The following is an 18,076-nucleotide window of genomic DNA, read 5'->3' on the forward strand; positions in this document are numbered from 1 at the left end:
GTAAGGTTTTGGTGGCGGATATCACCTCTTCAGAGGTCTTTCCTTAAAGGGGCACTACAGCGAAAAACTGTAAAATTTAAAATATGTGCAAACATATACAAATAAGAAGTACATTTTTTTCAGAGTAAAATGAGCCATAAATTACTTTTCTCCTATGTTGCTGTCACTTACAGTAGGTAGTAGAAATCTGACAGAAGTGACAGGTTTTGGACTAGTCCATCTCTTTAAAACTGTGTAGCAAGCAGGGAAGCTAGCCAGCATCATTGTTTAAATCCTTTTTCAGGAATATCTTTATAAAGAATAAAAGCCTTGCTGAGAATCCCCTATGAAGAGATGGACTAGTCCAAAACCTGTCACTTCTGTCAGATTTCTACTGCCTACTGTAAGTAACAGCAACATAGGAGAAAAGTAATGTATGGCTCATTTTACTCTGGAAAAATTTACTTCTTATTTGTATATGTTTGCACATATTTTAAATCTTAAAGTTTTTCGCTGTAGTACCCCTTTAACAGTTTAAACCTATTTTGGCAGCATAACTGGTCCTTCACAACAATAGTCAAGCAGTTTTACTGTTTTGGCTTTTAATCTTTTATCCTGTCAAATCTGTGTATAATCCCATAGTCTCCCACCTCCTCTTACTTGTGGCATAACATATAAATGAATGCCTCAAAAAATAATTCTAAATATCTCTATTTTGTCAGTAGTGGTCATGTGACCTCCACTGCTGTTTGTGTGCTTAAATGTGAGGGAGTGAGGGAAGTGCATAGAATGTGGAAGAGTGCTTGGCCAAGTTGGCTCTCAGCTATCCTCTCACTGGGGTCAATGGACAGCTGTTAATGCGCATAGGTAAAATCCACGTAGAGTCGGCGTCTCACACTGTGTTCCAGGCTCCGCCCTACCAGTTTCGTCAGTTATGACTCATCAGCCCCGGATGAGTCATAATTAACAAAACGGTAGGGCGGAGTATGGAACGCAGTGTTAGACGCCGACTCCATGTGGATTTTACCTATGCACCTTAGCAGCTGTCTTTGTGAGTGACATTTTTAATATATACTTTTTTAAATAAAATGGTATTACGCTATGGGAGCTGTTTTTGAGTTTTTAAATGTACTGATGGTCGGTGTACTACCCAGAAGGGCTTAAAGTGGAATATAACCCTGCATTTCAACTTTGCTCTAAAGCATTATTTACAGCATATTATATGCAACAAGCATTTTTTTTTACTAGACCAGCATTGGAAGGGTTACACACAGAGCTTTAAAGTTCCGTGCAGAGAAATGCTGCCGCAGCCGAAGTTAGATAATGATACATTTAAGTAAACACAATATAACAAGTGAGGAATGTGACTCACTCTCTGACTGTCCAGCAGCTCCTGCACAGTCAGAGAGTGAGTCACATTCCTCACTTGTTATATTGTGTTTACTTAAATGTATCATTATCTAAGTTCGGCTGCGGCAGCATTTCTCTGTATGGAAGCTCTGTGTGTAACCCTTCCAATGCTGGTCTAGTAAAAAAAAAAAATGCTGGTTGCATATAATATGCTGTAAATAATGTTTTAGAGCAAAGTTGAAATGCAGGGTTATATTCCGCTTTAAGTGCTGTTTGCTGGTTCCATAGAGGGTCAGACATTGCATCTGTTAAGTGTCTCGAATTCTATGTGGTGGAGGAATACTTTCACAAAGTGTTTGCATGCATGTGCACTGAGGGGTGAACTGTAACAGTATTACGCTATGTGGAGATTTCTCTTTGCTTTTGCATGATGCTTGGAGGTTTCTGATTGCCAGTGGATAAAGGGTATCGCTGATCTGTGATGTGGTCAGTTAAGATATCTGGTGAGCGCAGGCAGTTTTATAAGGAATGATCTGACTCTGGATATATGGTTTTAAGGACTGATCTGACTTTGTATATGCAATTTTGAATATACAAAGAGACTGATTTGCAGGAACCAGTGTGATTACCAGTTATGAATGGGAAGACTTTATATGTAGGGATTTTATAATGTACTTATTTTGAATTCAGTTTACAGTTTATGAATATAAATCCCTAGATGTGTTTTTCACTTTGATGAGTGCAAACCTAGTAGATTAAAAACATGTGTGAAGGGTATGCCCCCTATTGGTACTGCGCACCAAAGTTTGGATATTATATTTATATTATTATTATTTAGACACGGGAGAACATACCGGGAACCCATCGTGGCAAGGCGAGAGCGCTAACCACTATGCCACTGTGCTGCCCATTGATATATTATATATGTGGTATATATACAGTATGTGGAGGAGCGCAAGTGCCACCAAGGAATAGAGATTAGCATTACCACCCAAGTATGTTTACATAATTCCTAGGCAACCACCCAAACATGTTTACATAATTCCTTGGCAACCCATGTTGCTTGTAATTAACTAAAATACTTGTTATGTTTCCTTTATTTAATTTGTCTTTTTCTAAAGCTCAAAAAATATGTTATGTTTGATTAAATTCAACAATCCTAAGCAGCCCCTGAAACCATCTCAGGCTCCCTGCAGGCAAAGGTACCACATGTTGAGAACATACTGTAGGTATGTAGGCTAAACAATACTAATATAAAAAAAAATCAAAGGCAATAGTCCTTTTTTAGTAGTTTATTTAAGACTTATGTAGCTGGATTTAAGTCTATCCAATAACAACCCATAACATGTTGACCCCAAGCTTTTGTAGATTTACATTTTTGTTATTTCGCTGTTATCTCTGCTTATTGAATAAACAGAAGGAATCAGCAGGTCCTCCACCTTGATGGCGTGCCTCAGTGATCAGTACTCTGAGCTCATCTAATATCTCTCTGAAAACAGTGACACGTCAGACTTCCACGTTGTAAAGCGATCTAAAGTTCAGCAAGATGTTTTGGAACAGAGTCAGAGCATAGGGTTGGTCTAATATAAAGGGCAGCTAGTACAATCAGTATCAACAGCCATTCCTCACTTCTGGGAACAGGTAAGGGGCATCTAAATCTACTTTTGAATAGGAACAGGGTTCAGCTTACAGAAGAGGAAGAGATAGTTACTTCCCACTTTTTTTTAGAATATAGTTAGACAAAAAGGTACATCTGTATTCCTCTATTGGCTTGTACTTTTTAAAGTGGACCTGAACTCTTGCACAGGATAGAAAAAAAAACATAGAAAACTTAGAGAAATGCACCCTGTATGTATTTAGAGAGTTTAGCTTGTCTAATTTCCCCTCATATGGGATTGTAATTTGATCTCTCAGCTGTGTCAGCTCGGGAATCTCCTCTGCCGTGGCAGAGCAGCTAATTTGTAAACGAAGGATGTCTGCTTCCATGAAAGCAGGAAGTAGACACACCGCAGATTTATTGCAGGATTTGTATCAGCTGTAACAAAGAAATGTTTTTCTTTAATGGTTATTATGTGGATGCGTATCTTTTAGAGCAGAGAGGAAGTTCTGAGTTCATGTCCGCTTTAAATAATTCTTCTCAATAGCAGAAGTTATTTTTAAGGCTAGTGTGAATTTACTTAGTTGTCTTTGGGAGATATTCCACCCATTTGGTTGATCTGTAAATGGGATATTTGTAATACCTGCATGGAAACGATCCCTTTGGACCCCTTTACCACTTCGTTTCTATGTGTTATTTATATAGGATGGCTGTGCTTTATACCTGGCCCAGGCTCACACTGTTCATCTACCGACCTGCGGCTAGAAAACAGGGATTCTCCAAATAACAGCAACTTTGCATTTGGCATTGTTGGCAATACCTGTAGTTTCATTTTTGTCATAAAAAGCACATAGAAATGCACAGGTAAAGAGTCCAAAGGACAGCCTCACCAGTGCATCAAGAGGACAGGTGATGGCCCATTCCATATAGAAACCCATTTGTCCTGTAAAATTATATGCATGATGCTAATACTGAAATTGTACTAAAAATCCAGAATATATATATATATATATATATATATATATATATATATATATATATATATATATATATATTCTAAAATAAATAACTAGTAGTTTCATAAAGGTCCCAGTACAGAGCAACTTATTAGAGATACGTGCCTAACAATGATACAACAAAATGTATATACAGTTAGGATTTATACTAGTGTTATATACAATATACTCAAAGTTGGTTTCATTTAACACTAGTATATTTTTTACAGGTTTATTTTACAGAGGAGCATCTCAAAAGCAATTGAACATGTGGGTGAAGGCAGCAACGCTTGCACTGTTGATGTGCGCAATCACAGGTTAGTAATCTTACAGCCATTGATTAATCCATTAGGCAAGTGAAATCTGTTCTGAGACCTCATTCTTAGTAATAATCATTAAAGGCTGTTCTCTCTTAGGCCTTGGGCCCACTAAAAATAGCGAAACGCAATAGCAATGCAGTGCTCTTTTCTGTGCGCATTTTCTGCACACCTTGAACATTTGTATGTGGAAAAACGTGCACACAAAAACACATTGCAAGTTGGCTGGCAAAATGCGTGGATGTGAGAAATGGTTATCTTTTCTGCATACATGTAAAAAAGGCACCTGGTAAAAAGAATGCCAGACATAGCCGCTAGTAGTAGAATAGTGCCAAAATTACAGATATTCTACTATTTCATTATGATAATAAAATATCGGTAAGCTTTACCGATATTTTACTATGACCTAACCTAACCCTACTCTCACACAGAACCCTCCCTCTTCCAATGCCTAACCCTAAGACCCCCCTGGTGATATACCTAGCCTTAACCACTCTAGGTGATGCCTAACCTTAACCCCCCTGGTGGTGCCTAACCTTAGTCCCCTCAGTGCCTAACTTTAACCCCCATGCCTAACTTTAACCCTTCCCCTGTGGTGCCTAACCTTAACCCCTAAGGACCTCCCACATTCTTAACACTAAAACCCTTGCCTCCTAACCCTAACCCCCACTATTTTCACTGGCATAAGATAATCCTAGCTTCTAACACTGCTGCCTATGCCAGTGCCTTTCTTAAAAGGGCACCAGAGGCGCCTTTTTACCTGTTTTGATATTTTCCACAACAGTTTGCACTGAAGCAATTATAGATCTTAGTACTGAATTTAATATCAGAAGCTTGTATATATAGAGTGTCATTGCACAACTAAAAATTCATCAAACGATATAGATTTTATCTCAAATAAGCACTGAATATTATATTGATACAATTTGAATACTTTGAGCAGATTGGAGTAAAACTAGATTTTCCACTAGCAGCTGCATATTCACATTTGATGCATCTCTGATTGAATTTCTTATGTGCTGCATCAGTTCACATATCCCCAGAAAACTCCTTCTGCCTGATCTATCCCGCCTCCAAGTCTGAAGCTATGGCTCCTGATTGGCCAAGAATCAGAAAGGAGGCATGGCTTCTTGTAATAGACCAATGTCTCTCCTCCATGCATGCCCACGTGAATACAGGGGGAGTATATTAGGCAGAAAAAGTGTGAGCAGACAACCTGCCCCCCGCCCCCCAAAAAAATAGAGAAAAAAAGGGTTTTCATACAAAATTAATATTCTATTAAAACTCATATTTAAAAACAGTTTTGAATTGGTGTTTTAAGAAAGTCACAAACATTTAAATGTCATTAGAACTGACCAGTTCGGCCCCTTGCTATTCTATGTGTTATTTTCTAGCATGATTAATGCTAATCTTTAGGACTTTTTAGCCACTTTATCCACCCACTACAGTATATCTTCGTCCTCTCTGTGACTTCATTAAAGCCACAAGGACATAGATATACGTCTTGTAGCTAAAGCACAGCTGTGCATGATTGGGCTTGCTCCTGTGCACACCTCCGACACTCTCTGCTGCAGTACTAATTGGTGAAAGGGAATAAATGTTCCATAAACCAATCAGCTTTTTACTATTAAAATGCTTTTATTTTCTCAGTTCATAGTGAAAAATACACACAGTAGTATTGTTTCAGAATCAAATATCTTTACTATAAATTGTGACAAATCTTGCTTGCAAAAAGGCTGGCACCACACCGAAGTGGAAGTAAAAAGATTAGCTCTTTATTGGTTTTGCCATTAAAATGACAGCATAGTCAAAAAATCAGGCTATGGCGGCGACAGCCCGCTGTTTCAAGCTGTTAAAGCTCTTTATCAAGCTACTCAGCCCATAAAATTTTTTTATGGGCTGAGTGGCTTGATAAAAAGCTTTAACAGCTTTAACAGCTTGAAACAGCGGGATGTCGCCGCCATAGCCTGATTTTTTGACTATGCTGTCAGTTTAATGGCAAAACCAATAAAGAGCTAATCTTTTTACTTCCACTTCGGTGTGGTGCCAGCCTTTTTGCAAACAAGATTTGTGGTGGATCCTATGGATACTGGGGTCTGAGGCTTGGGCACATGCTTACTCCTTCTTATAGATGAGTGCTCCTCCAATTTTTGTTTTTGAAACTATAAATTGTGACAGGAACATAATGTAAGGTTTGTGATAACATTAGAAATAATCAAACAAACTGTGTGTATTTTATCTATAGTAGCGCATTTTATTTTTTAACCAGAATTGGTAAAACGGAGAAATAATGTGTTTTTTCTATTTTTTTTCCTCTTTTTCCCATTAAAATTCATAGAAAACAAAATTGTTCGAGGGAAAAAATGGCATACGATGAAAGCCTAGTTTGTCTTGAACAAAATGGTATATATTTCATTTAGGTGTCATAAGTGTGGATAAAGTTATTGCTAAGTAAATAGGGACATAGCTAAAATGTCAAAACTGCTGTGGTTCATAAGGGATAAACAAGGTCTGGATACAAAGTGGTTAATCATCACCCTTGGCCATGTTTGCATATTTAAGAATAAAACCTATAATTAAATGAACAGCCTTAGTTCTGAGCTACTGCACTCTTATGCTAGGTACACACCATACAATTTTCTGGCAGATTTACCTGCCAGATCGATTATTTCCAACATGTCCGATCTGCATTTCGATCGATCTTTCGATTTTCCAATCTTTTTTAATAGTTTTTTTCAATCAGTTTTTTTCCGATTTAAATAGAACTGAATGAAAATCGATCGAAAAACCGATTAAAAAAATCATAAAATAAAAAAAATCAATCAAAATTCAGATTGGACTTGTTAGAAATAATCGATCTGGCAGGTAAATCTGCCAGAAAATTGTAGCATTAAGCTCAACACACACCATACAATCTTGGTTGTACAGATTTACCAAATCTATGTAGTATAAGGGCCAACAGATTGAAAATACCTTGAATGATTGATTGGATAAGCTCTTATACTACATGAAAGTGGTAAGTATGAACAATCAAGATTGTATGGTGTGTATTGAGCCTTAGGCTGGTTGCACTCTAGGGCAGTGCGATCATCCAGTGTAAGGGCCTGTATACACTGTTGCACTTGCGCTGCGTTTTTAAAATCACATGCGATTTTTCAAACACAAAACTTTCATGAGAATAGAAAAATTGCTTTGCACCAGTGTGTAAATGTCTTTGCGATTTTCATGATTTTTCAAGAGACCTTGCGATTAAAAAACGCATGCGATTTTAAAAGCGCAGTGCAAGCGCAGCAGTGTGTACAGGCCTTTAGCTGTTCATTTTTTTTTTTTAAGTTAAAGGGGCACTTTTGCAAAAAATTTAAAAAAAACATACTTCTTATTTGTCTGCACATATTTTAAATTTTACAATTTTTTGCCCCTTTAACAAGGGACTTCCGCTTCACTACCGGGAGTTGCAGGGTAGCACACTACAGCCTGTGCATGACCTCTGCGGTGCCCGGAGCACTTCCATCGCATTGCATCATACTGTGGGTACTGTGGCCTGTGAAGCTACTTTCATTAGCCCATGTAAGGATATTTAACTTGCGCTGTTTCTGCACGATATATGGATAATATATCAATCACATAGGGCTCGATTCACAAAGCGGTGCTAACCCAGTTAGAGACTTTAGGCATGATAACCGTTGCACCACTCTGGTGAAAAGCCAGTTTAGGGGCTCGATTCACAAAGCGGTGCTAACCCAGTTAGAGACTTTAGGCGTGATAACCATTGCACCACGCTGGTGAAAAGCCAGTTTAGGCGTGATAAGTTTAGGTGTGATAAGTTTAGGTGTGATAAGTTTAGGCGTGCTAAGTTTAGATAAGTTTAGATCGCACACAAAGTCCCGCATGCAAAGCAGCGCCATTAAACTCTATGCGAAGTGCACCAGACTTTGCTAGCGCAAAACTTTTGATCAGCTGTGCACTGCGGTGCTAACGCAGTTGGTGCTTAAACTTATCATGCCTAAACTTATCACACCTAAACTTATCATGCCTAAACATATCACACCTTAACTTATCACACCTAAACTTATCATGCCTAAACTGAGTTTAGGCATGATAAAGGGCTTTTCACCAGCGTGCTAACTGTTAGCACCGCTTTGTGAATCAGGCCCTAGGTGTGATAAGTTTAGGCATGATAAGTTTAGGTGTGATAAGTTTAGGCATGCTAAGTTTAGATAAGTTTAGATCGCTTGCAAAGTCCCGCACGCAAAGCAGCGCCATTAAACTTTATACAAAGTGCACCAGTCTTTGCTAGCGTAAAACTTTTGATCAGCTGTGCACTGCGGTGCTAACGCAGTTGGCGCTTAAACTTATCACACCTAAACTTATCACACCTAAACTTATCATGCCTAAACTTATCACACCTAAACTTATCACACCTAAACTTATCATGCCTAAAGTGAGTTTAGGCATGATAAAGGGCTTTTCACCAGGGTGCTAACTGTTAGCACCGCTTTGTGAATCAGGCCCATAGGGCTCGATTCACAAAGCGGTGATAACCCAGTTATCACGCCTAAAAGACTTTAGGCGTGATGACCTTTTCACCACTGAGTTATCACCGCTTTTTCCTGCTCTTCGCGCGAAGTTACCGCGCGAACGCGCGTTCGCGCGTTCGCGCGTGAGAGCGCGCGCAAAGTCCCATAGGGCTTAATGGGAGCTTCGCGCGAAGCGGGGACGCTGCGCGCGCACGCGCGCGGTTGCGCGCGCAAAACTTTGCGCGCGGCAACTTCGCGCGAGTTTCTTCTTATCATGCCTAAAGTGACTTTAGGCGTGATAAGGGCCTTTTCACCACGGTGCTAACACTTTGCACCGCTTGGTGAATCGAGCCCATAGAGTCTAATGTGGCCACTTGGACGAGCTGCGGCGGGGGAGAGTACCAAGACGCAATGCCACATGTGTGAAAGTAGCCTTAAATATCCACAGATAAAATCTGAGAAAGAGAGAATGACTTATGTTATCGCTGTCCAGAAAAGAGAAAGGCACTAGTGTACACAAACACGCATTTCTATATTATGTGCTATTAGATCGCAACAGGACCATACTATAAAATTTGACACTACATTTAATGGTAAAATATCTTCTATGCTACAGACGCTCATGTTGATATAAAGTCAATAATGCTTGAGATGGATGTGGACAGGGTTTAGAGTTGGGGGGGGGGGGGGGGGGTCCTCTGCTGGGTATTGTTCACATGAATGTAGAAGCTTCCGATGGCCACAGTTAATATTTGGGATAACTGGAAGCCTTATGTCCTATGACCGTATGTAGTCCTTTTACCCGGCAATACAAGCTGCCATCCAAATCCCAGCCTCAGATGCATCTAGGCTCACATCTGCATCTATTCCTGCATTCTTGGCATTTAGTACACTTGTATTGGTGAACCACAGTACAAGTAGTCCCCGGTTAACCAAACAGACAGGGACTGTAGGTTTGTAAAGTGGTCTAAAACTCCAACATAACAATCAATAAAAATGTGTTTTCCTACTTTTTATTACTCATAGAGTTATCATATTTGCTTTTGTGCATAAGTAATATTGTCTGTTTACAAATGACAAGTTTGCAAAGTGCAGTTTATCTTGACATGAAAACCTGCCATTGCATTTTATTCAAACTGCTTTTTATTATATATTACCATCTTCTAATTAGCTGTTCTGAGCTGTTTGTGTGTCTGAAGCACATAGAGCTTCACAGAGAGCTCCTTTTCACTTGTTACACTGTGTTTACACACAATGGGCTCGATTCACAAAGCGGTGCTAACCCAGTTAGCATGCCTAAAAGACTTTAGGCATGATAACCATTGCACCATGCTGGTGAAAAGCCAGTTTAGGCGTGATAAGTTTAGGTGTGATAAGTTTAGGTGTGATAAGTTTAGGCATGCTAAGTTTAGATAAGTTTAGATCGCTTGCAAAGTCCCGCACGCAAAGCAGCGCCATTAAACTTTATACAAAGTGCACCAGTCTTTGCTAGCGTAAAACTTTTGATCAGCTGTGCACTGCGGTGCTAACGCAGTTGGCGCTTAAACTTAGCATGCCTAAACTTATCACACCTAAACTTATCATGCCTAAACTTATCACACCTAAACTTATCACACCTAAACTTATCATGCCTAAACTGAGTTTAGGCATGATAAAGGGCTTTTCACCAGCGTGCTAACTGTTAGCACCGCTTTGTGAATCAAGCCCAATGGGCCTGATTTACAAAGCGGTGCTAACAGTTAGCACCCTGGTGAAAAGCCCTTTATCATGCCTAAACTCACTTTAGGCATGATAAGTTTAGGTGTGATAAGTTTAGGTGTGATAAGTTTAGGCATGATAAGTTTAGGTGTGATAAGTTTAGGTGTGATAAGTTTAAGCGCCAACTGCGTTAGCACCGCAGTGCACAGCTGATCAAAAGTTTTACGCTAGCAAAGACTGGTGCACTTTGTATAAAGTTTAATGGCGCTGCTTTGCGTGCGGGACTTTGCAAGCGATCTAAACTTATCTAAACTTAGCATGCCTAAACTTATCACACCTAAACTTATCATGCCTAAACTTATCACACCTAAACTGGCTTTTCACCAGCGTGGTGCAATGGTTATCATGCCTAAAGTCTCTAACTGGGTTAGCACCGCTTTGTGAATCGAGCCCAATGTATCAACATTGGAATTCAAACAAAGATACTGTTATCTCCAGTTTGGATGCGGATTTGAAGCTGAATAGCAGGACAAAGTGCTTTGTTTAACCATTTCAGTGATGTTCTACTAAAAAAAAATTCTGACATAGTAGCTTTCAAGCTGTGAGGAATCTTTTAGGCTGGTTTCACACCAGGACGTTGCGTTTTAGGGGACGTTATGGTCGCATAACGTGCCCCTAACGCAACGCCTGGTGCTCTCTGCTGTGGATGTCAGAGTGAGCCGCGTTGTGCAGCTCACTCTGGCATTCGTGATGCCGTGATGCATACTCTTGGACGCATGCGGCATCACGTGGTCCCGCCCGGCCAATCGCCGCACAGAGCGGCCGCCCCAGGAAGTAAACACTGCACGTCACTGAGTGCAGTGAATATTAATTAGCCATGTGCCTGGCCGCTCTCCGCTCCTCCCCAACGTTACTGAGCATGTACAAGCAGTCTAACGCGGCTCTGCCGCTTATAAAGTACTGCATGCAGTACGTTGTCTTATGGCGCAGCGTTACTAAGTAATGCAACGTGGGCACTGTGAACAGCCCATTTTTTTGCTGTGCGGTGGGGTGCGTTACAGGCTGCTCTATCGTGCACCTGTAACGTCCCACTGTGAAACCAGCCTTAAAGCAAAGTAGAAATTCTGACTTTCAGACACTTTAAACTGAATCTGTTCTTAAGTCAGAACATTGTGCCATCTCTATCCCCTGTACCTCCTCTGTGCCCCCCTGTGCCTCTAGTGTCCCCCTCTGCGTCACCTCTGTCCACCTGTTCCCTCAGAATCCCCCTCTGTACCACCTCTGCCTCCGCTGTGTCCCTCTGCCTTTGAAATTGAATTGATTTCACATAATCCATGCAAACCACAAGAGGGTCCCAGCACTGGAGAACAGGTTTGCTTTTAATTGTATAAAACAATGTTTCTCAAACCTGTCCTTGTGACTCCCCAACGGTGCATGTTTTGCAGGCAACCTCACCTATGCACAGGTGGAATAATTAGTGTCTCAGTTACATGGAATCCTCCTAGCTGAGACACTAATTACCCTACCTGTGCATAGGTGAGGTTGCCTGCAAAACATGTACCGTTGGGGAGTCACAAGGACAGTTTTGAGAAAAACTGGTATAAAATGTTGATGCAGAACTCGGAACTCACTATATTGTATAGTGTAACGCAGGAAAATGTTATTTTACCCAATTTAACCACTTTACCCCCGCCCGTACGAATTTCTCCGTCCCTTTTTCCATCCTTTAACCCCCAGAGACGGAGAAATACGTACTTTCCGCGCTCCCGCCGCTGCCCGCGCTCCCGCTCGCTCTAACGCGTATTCCCGCAGGTAAACATGCCGCCGGCCGCTCGGCCGGAGATCAATGAACGGGAAAATCCATTCCCATTCGTTGATCTAAGCCCCGCAATGATCCTCTGCTTTTCCGCTAAGCAGCGCAATCATTGTGAAAAAAAAAAACTTACCCAGCCTCCTACTACTTCCTCCAAGCGTCCGGAAGGACGCTTGGAGGTCGCATTAAACAAAAAGTTACTGGTGCCATCTTGTGGCCAAATAGTAAAACTACACCCTAAACATTTTTCACATACAAATGAATTAGTTATACACAAAAAATGAACTCATTACCTCCCACACTCCTCATTTTTTTTTTTGTAATAAAAAAAAAAATTAAAACATTTACAATTAAAAAAATACATAAATAGTTACCTTAGGGACTGAACTTTTTAAATATTTATGTCAGGAGGGTACAACACTGTTACTTTATAAACTATGGGCTTGTAATTAGGGATGGACGCAAAACTGAAAAAAATGCACCTTTATTTCCAAATAAAATATTGGCGCCAAACATTGTGATAGAGACATAATTTAAACGGTTTTATAACCGGGACAAAAGGGCAAATACATTTCATGGGTTTTAATTACAGTAGCATGCATTATTTAAAAACTATAATGGCCGAAAACTGAAAAATAATTAATTTTTTCCCACATTTTTCCTATTTTCCCATTAAAACACATTTAGAATAAAATAATTCTTGGCATAATGTCCCACCTAAAGAAAGCCTAATTGGTGGCGGAATAAACAAGATATAGTTCATTTCATTGTGATAAGTAATAATAAAGTTATAGACGAATGAATGGAAGGAGCACTGAAAGGTGAAAATTGCTCTGGTGGTCAGGGGGTAAAACCCCTCAGTGGTGAAGTGGTTAAAATCGATTTTTAAAATGCATTTTTCAAATCGATCTTCTAAAAAACTACAAGGTCATTTTGAAAATGTTTTGGTACTTGATCCCATTTTCGTGTCATTCGTGAGTTGGCCGTTTGTACATTGGGGACTACCTGCAGTTTGTTTGTTTATTAGGGATGTACAAAGTACAGTAGTGATGTACATGTCTAGGACAACTCATGGAGAAGCACACAATTTTTTTGATCAGCTGATAGATTTGCAGAGCTCTGATTTGCTGTAATGTGCATTGGATTAACTTATGTGGGGGAGTTATTGGACTAATAATGGTTTCTGTTTTCCCTCAGGCTCTCAGGCAGAAATTAGCACTGAACAAATCACCGACGCATTCTGGAAATACGTCACTCAGCTGACCGATGGCACCAAAGATACTGTAGAACAAATCCAGCAGACTGATATCAGCAAACAGCTGAAGTAAGTGAGCTCTAAGCTTTGTTATTAACCGCTAAATTCGGCACAAAATTTCAGAAAATTGCATGAAAATTACGCGAAAAAGTATGCGAAATTATGAAATATTACTATTACATACAAAATTAATTACGATTAATTTTCCCTGAAATTTCGCATTATGATTACGATGCGTAAATGCGAATTTCAATGCGAAATTTCGCATATGTTAAATTTCGGCCTACCACTGATTGTAGTTAGAACTGGCGCTGGACATGACATCAGCGTGTTTAGCTGCCAAAAAAAAAAAAAGATTTAAAAACTGATTAACGAGAAGTAGTTAGTAAGAGGGAGCCAAAAAATAGCCCAGAATTATTTTTAGGAATACAGAAAGTCAGACACGTAAGTGATGAACAGAAATGCACCAGTGAAGAGCAAAAAAAAAAAAAAAAAAGGTTTCTTGTACTCCAAAACTTTGTTATATGTCAGTTCATAATTTACCTTATTGATCATTCATTTTTTTTTTTTTTATGAGAGTTCATAATGGCTGTCACTGTCTTGAAGGCAGTTCAATCACACTGCTCTAAATCCCACAGAATAAAATCAGGTGGCTCCCATGGATGCATCTGCCAGGGGTCATATAACAAGTGTGTATCTACCATGATCCACCTCCCATAATAAGCATGGTAACACTTGCTCTACCAGAGCAAGGGTGAGAAGTTGGGGCCACCCAGAGCCCCAGGAGACCCAGAGCCCCAGGCATCCCTGCAATCATGGGGCTTCTATACCAGTAATTATACCTGTGTTGTTACTTCTACTTTGTTAATAATGCAACCTACCAGTAATAACAGTTCATGCATAAAATAAACAATGAAAAAATAAGTCTTGATTGTGGTATCTGATTGTGGTCTTCTCTTCCACAGTGTTTTAATTGAACAAAATCTGAAAAGCGTAAACTTGTATACTGAAGAATTACAGAGCCAAATAATTCCTGTTGCCAAGCAGATCCATGATAAGCTCACACAGGACACAGAAAAGATCCGGGAACAGATTAGACAGGAGCTGGACAGGCTGAAGGAGAAACTCTCCCCATATGCAGATGAGTTGCACAAGCAGCTGAATAGAAATGTTGAGGAACTCCAGGTAAAAATGGCCCCATATGCAGAGGAGTTCAAGACCCAGCTAGACCAAAACGCCCAACTATTTAACCAACAACTTAAGTCTGTAACTAAGGACCTGGAAGCAAGGCTCAAAGAAAATGCAGACCAGCTACAGTCATCCCTGACCTCATACTCTCAAGAATTTCAGGTCAAGATAGATGAGAATATGGATGAGCTGAGGAAGCAGTTGGCACCCATCACTGACAAAGTAAGAGAGAACATTGATCTGCAACTTCAAGAGTTACATAAAAGCTTGACTCCCTATGCAGAAGATGTGCAAGAAGAGCTCAGAAACCAGATCAAGACCCTGGAGTTCCAGATGAGGAAGAATGTGGAACAGCTGGAGAGCAAAGTCCTAGCACTCACAGTACAGCTGAAAGAGGATCTCTACCCTTATGCAAATGAAATGAGAAACAAGATCAGTGGTGATATGACAAATATCAAGGTCACATTGGAGCCCTACTTGACCCAAGTTAACCAGCAGGTTGACCAAAAAGTTAAGGAGTTTAGAGATGCAGCTGCACCTCAACTACAAGCCCTAAATAAGGCCCTGGCACAGAGAGTGGAGGACATGAAGCAGAAGCTGGGAGAATACACTGTAACTTTGCAAGATCAAGCGGAATATCTTGAGAAAGATGTGCGAGAAAAGGTGCAAGATTTTATTAACAAGGGCATTGCTGCTAAAAAATCTTTGGAAAACTGAGACTTTAAAAAAATAATAATTATTTGTTTGAAACTGCAATAATAAAGGTAGCACAAGATACATGTATGATGGAGTTTGAGACATATAGCAGTAACAGACTAATGATACACTTACAATACTAGCATTTCCAAACTTCTTGTATCCCTTGTATGTCTCTAATTCTCCAACTATGTGTATTATTTTTATTTCTATCATCTTTGCTTTTTATTTACAGTATACACAGCATAAAATAATCAAACAAAACAGCAAACTCCTATTTATTTTTTTTTTGCTAAAACCAATTTCATACCTGTTTTCTTTATTATTTATTTTCTCAATCATTACATTTGATCTAGTAACTCTAAATCAGGTCCTTTATGGTTACTACAGAGGTGACAACATTTTTATAGGAAAGGTCATGTACTAGGAGGACCATAACCAATAAGACCATAACCAACACCTGATTTTTTTCAATCATCATGCATTTGTATAATTTTTAAGAGTTTGTAAAAATAAGATATATGGCCTTCATGAGAACTAAAACGTTATGCTTGTTTATACTGTATATTTTTCCACCATAAATCTTATTAAGTCCTCTATTCTCTTACCTGTCACTATCCACTTGTTCGAAATACATTTGTCTGGTCATTGGCCCTGCATGCTGCTTGAATTTATTACAAGTTAGGTTATCATTGTTGATGCAGTTCACTCGCGTTTCACGTCACTTACATGCTTCCACTTTCAAACCCAGAAGTAAGAAAGCATGTGAGTCGTGTAGAACGCGAGTGAACTGCATCCGCTAGAGGCGGCGACATAGGTAAGTTAACCCTCCCCCCCCCCCTCTGCCGCTGCCAGCAAGTCTACTTGTAATTTCAATTACCAGCAGCGGAGCTACCCAAAGCTCACCACTTTTGAATAGTACCTGGACTGACATGTGTCATTGGGCCATATTCAGTAAACTGCACAATCGTACTACCCGCTGAATACTACCACTTAACTTCACATAGTAATTTCACTGGTACTTACGCAAGATACATAGTACACACTGCACAAATGGTTCAACCTGCTGAACGTACACGAAATGTGTATTGCTAGCATTACAAGCGTTATACAACCCATGTTACACTTATAATGTGGATGTTGTGTATATTACAAGAGATGTGCTATTTGTGCAGCATGTAACTTACGTAGGTAAAATTTTACTCCAGTTTAGTGACTACAGCCCATGATGAGCTAAACATGGGTACATATATTACTAAGCCAACTTAGAACCTACCTGTGTACACTTTTTTCATTTGAATAAAATGCAACTTAGCAATGCACATTTTGTCCGTATTCTGTCTGTAATATTTAAGTAGTGCTTCTACAGATAATGATATAGTAAAAGCCACAGAACATACTTAGAATACAGTGTAATTCTAGTCCTTCAGTGCCCTTTTATACACACCCTCCTTTTCAGTGCAGCCACCCTTTGTTGCCTACAAAGGGTGGCTGCACTGAAAAGGAGGGTGTGTATAAAAGGGCACTGAAGAACTAGAATTGTGCATCCTTTGCAGCCCTCCCCCACACTCAGGCAACCTCTCTGCTGTCCTGCACAGTGTGTGGCTGTGGTATGTTTGCTGTATATTTTCATATTTGCCTGTGCAGCTGCACTAAGTGAAAAGGCTAGCCCCACTACCAGGAGTTCTCTGCACTGACAGAACACTTCTGGGATTGGGAACAATCGTCCAACTTAATGTAGATACAGCCACTACTACAAGCTGTACAACCTGCAGTGCAGTGGGAAGAGCATATCTTATCAAGGCTGGAGTTTGGGGGAAGGTCTGCATATAGAATGCAGGCTGCACAATAAGGTGAAGGCAGCTCCACAGACAATAATGAAAGCAGTGCTCTGAAGTGAGGGGCACCACAAACAATAGGGGGTGGGGGCGGCACACTGAGGAGGGGGCATAGCTGGATTTAGGCCAAGGCCACCTAGGCCATGGCCTAGGGCACCACAGGAGCAAGGGCACTAAAGCAGCAGGTTAAACTGGTGCATGCAGGAAGCTCAACTGAGCACCTGACCGGGGTACTCTGCTGCTAGTCGCCTGTGAAGCAGCCACCTTGTGCTCTGTGCACATTTGCATTGTGGCCAGCAGCTATGAACTTAGGCATAATTGGAGAGGGAAAGGAAGAGGAAGCTTCTGCACTGGAGATAAGCGGAGAAATTAGTGACACTGATGGCTGCTGCGGTGTAAAGCGAGCTAACTACGTATACTGAATGGGAGAGGGCGGATGGATTGAGGGAGTCATCTGGCTACCTATATTGGAGGGAAAGGGGGGTCATCTGGCTACCTATACTCGGGGGAGGGGGTCATCTGGCTACCTATACTCGGGGGAGGGAGTCATCTGACTACCTATACTTAGGGGGGGGGGGTCATCAGGCTTCCTATACTGGAGGGAAGGGGGGAGGGGTCATCTCGGTAGTCGCTACCTATATTGAAGGGGGCGGCTGGTGACATTGGCCTTGGGCGGTAAAGAGTACAAATCCGCCCTGGGAGGGGGTGGTGCACACCAATAGGAACAGTAGACTTAGGGGAAAGACAAATTGCACTGGATGCATAATGGTGCGTTCACAGAGTATCTATTCAGGATACACTGCAGTCCGCCACAATGTCTACAATTTGTATGC

The 18,076-nt window shown here is 40.5% G+C and overlaps 1 protein-coding gene across 1 annotated transcript; it reads left to right on the forward strand.

Annotated features, from left to right (window-relative positions):
- The first annotated feature begins 2,869 nt into the window (after positions 1-2,869).
- On the forward strand, positions 2,870-16,727 carry LOC137521539 (apolipoprotein A-IV-like). The gene is made up of 4 exons (XM_068240920.1): positions 2,870-2,970; positions 4,152-4,238; positions 13,464-13,590; positions 14,487-16,727. The coding sequence occupies exons 2-4, from the start codon at positions 4,190-4,192 to the stop codon at positions 15,424-15,426; spliced, it is 1,116 nt and encodes a 371-aa protein (XP_068097021.1). The 5' UTR covers positions 2,870-2,970; positions 4,152-4,189; the 3' UTR covers positions 15,427-16,727.
- Positions 16,728-18,076: the final 1,349 nt, after the last annotated feature.

This window comes from Hyperolius riggenbachi, chromosome 6, assembly GCF_040937935.1.
Source record: "Hyperolius riggenbachi isolate aHypRig1 chromosome 6, aHypRig1.pri, whole genome shotgun sequence".
NCBI classification, from domain to species: domain Eukaryota; kingdom Metazoa; phylum Chordata; class Amphibia; order Anura; family Hyperoliidae; genus Hyperolius; species Hyperolius riggenbachi.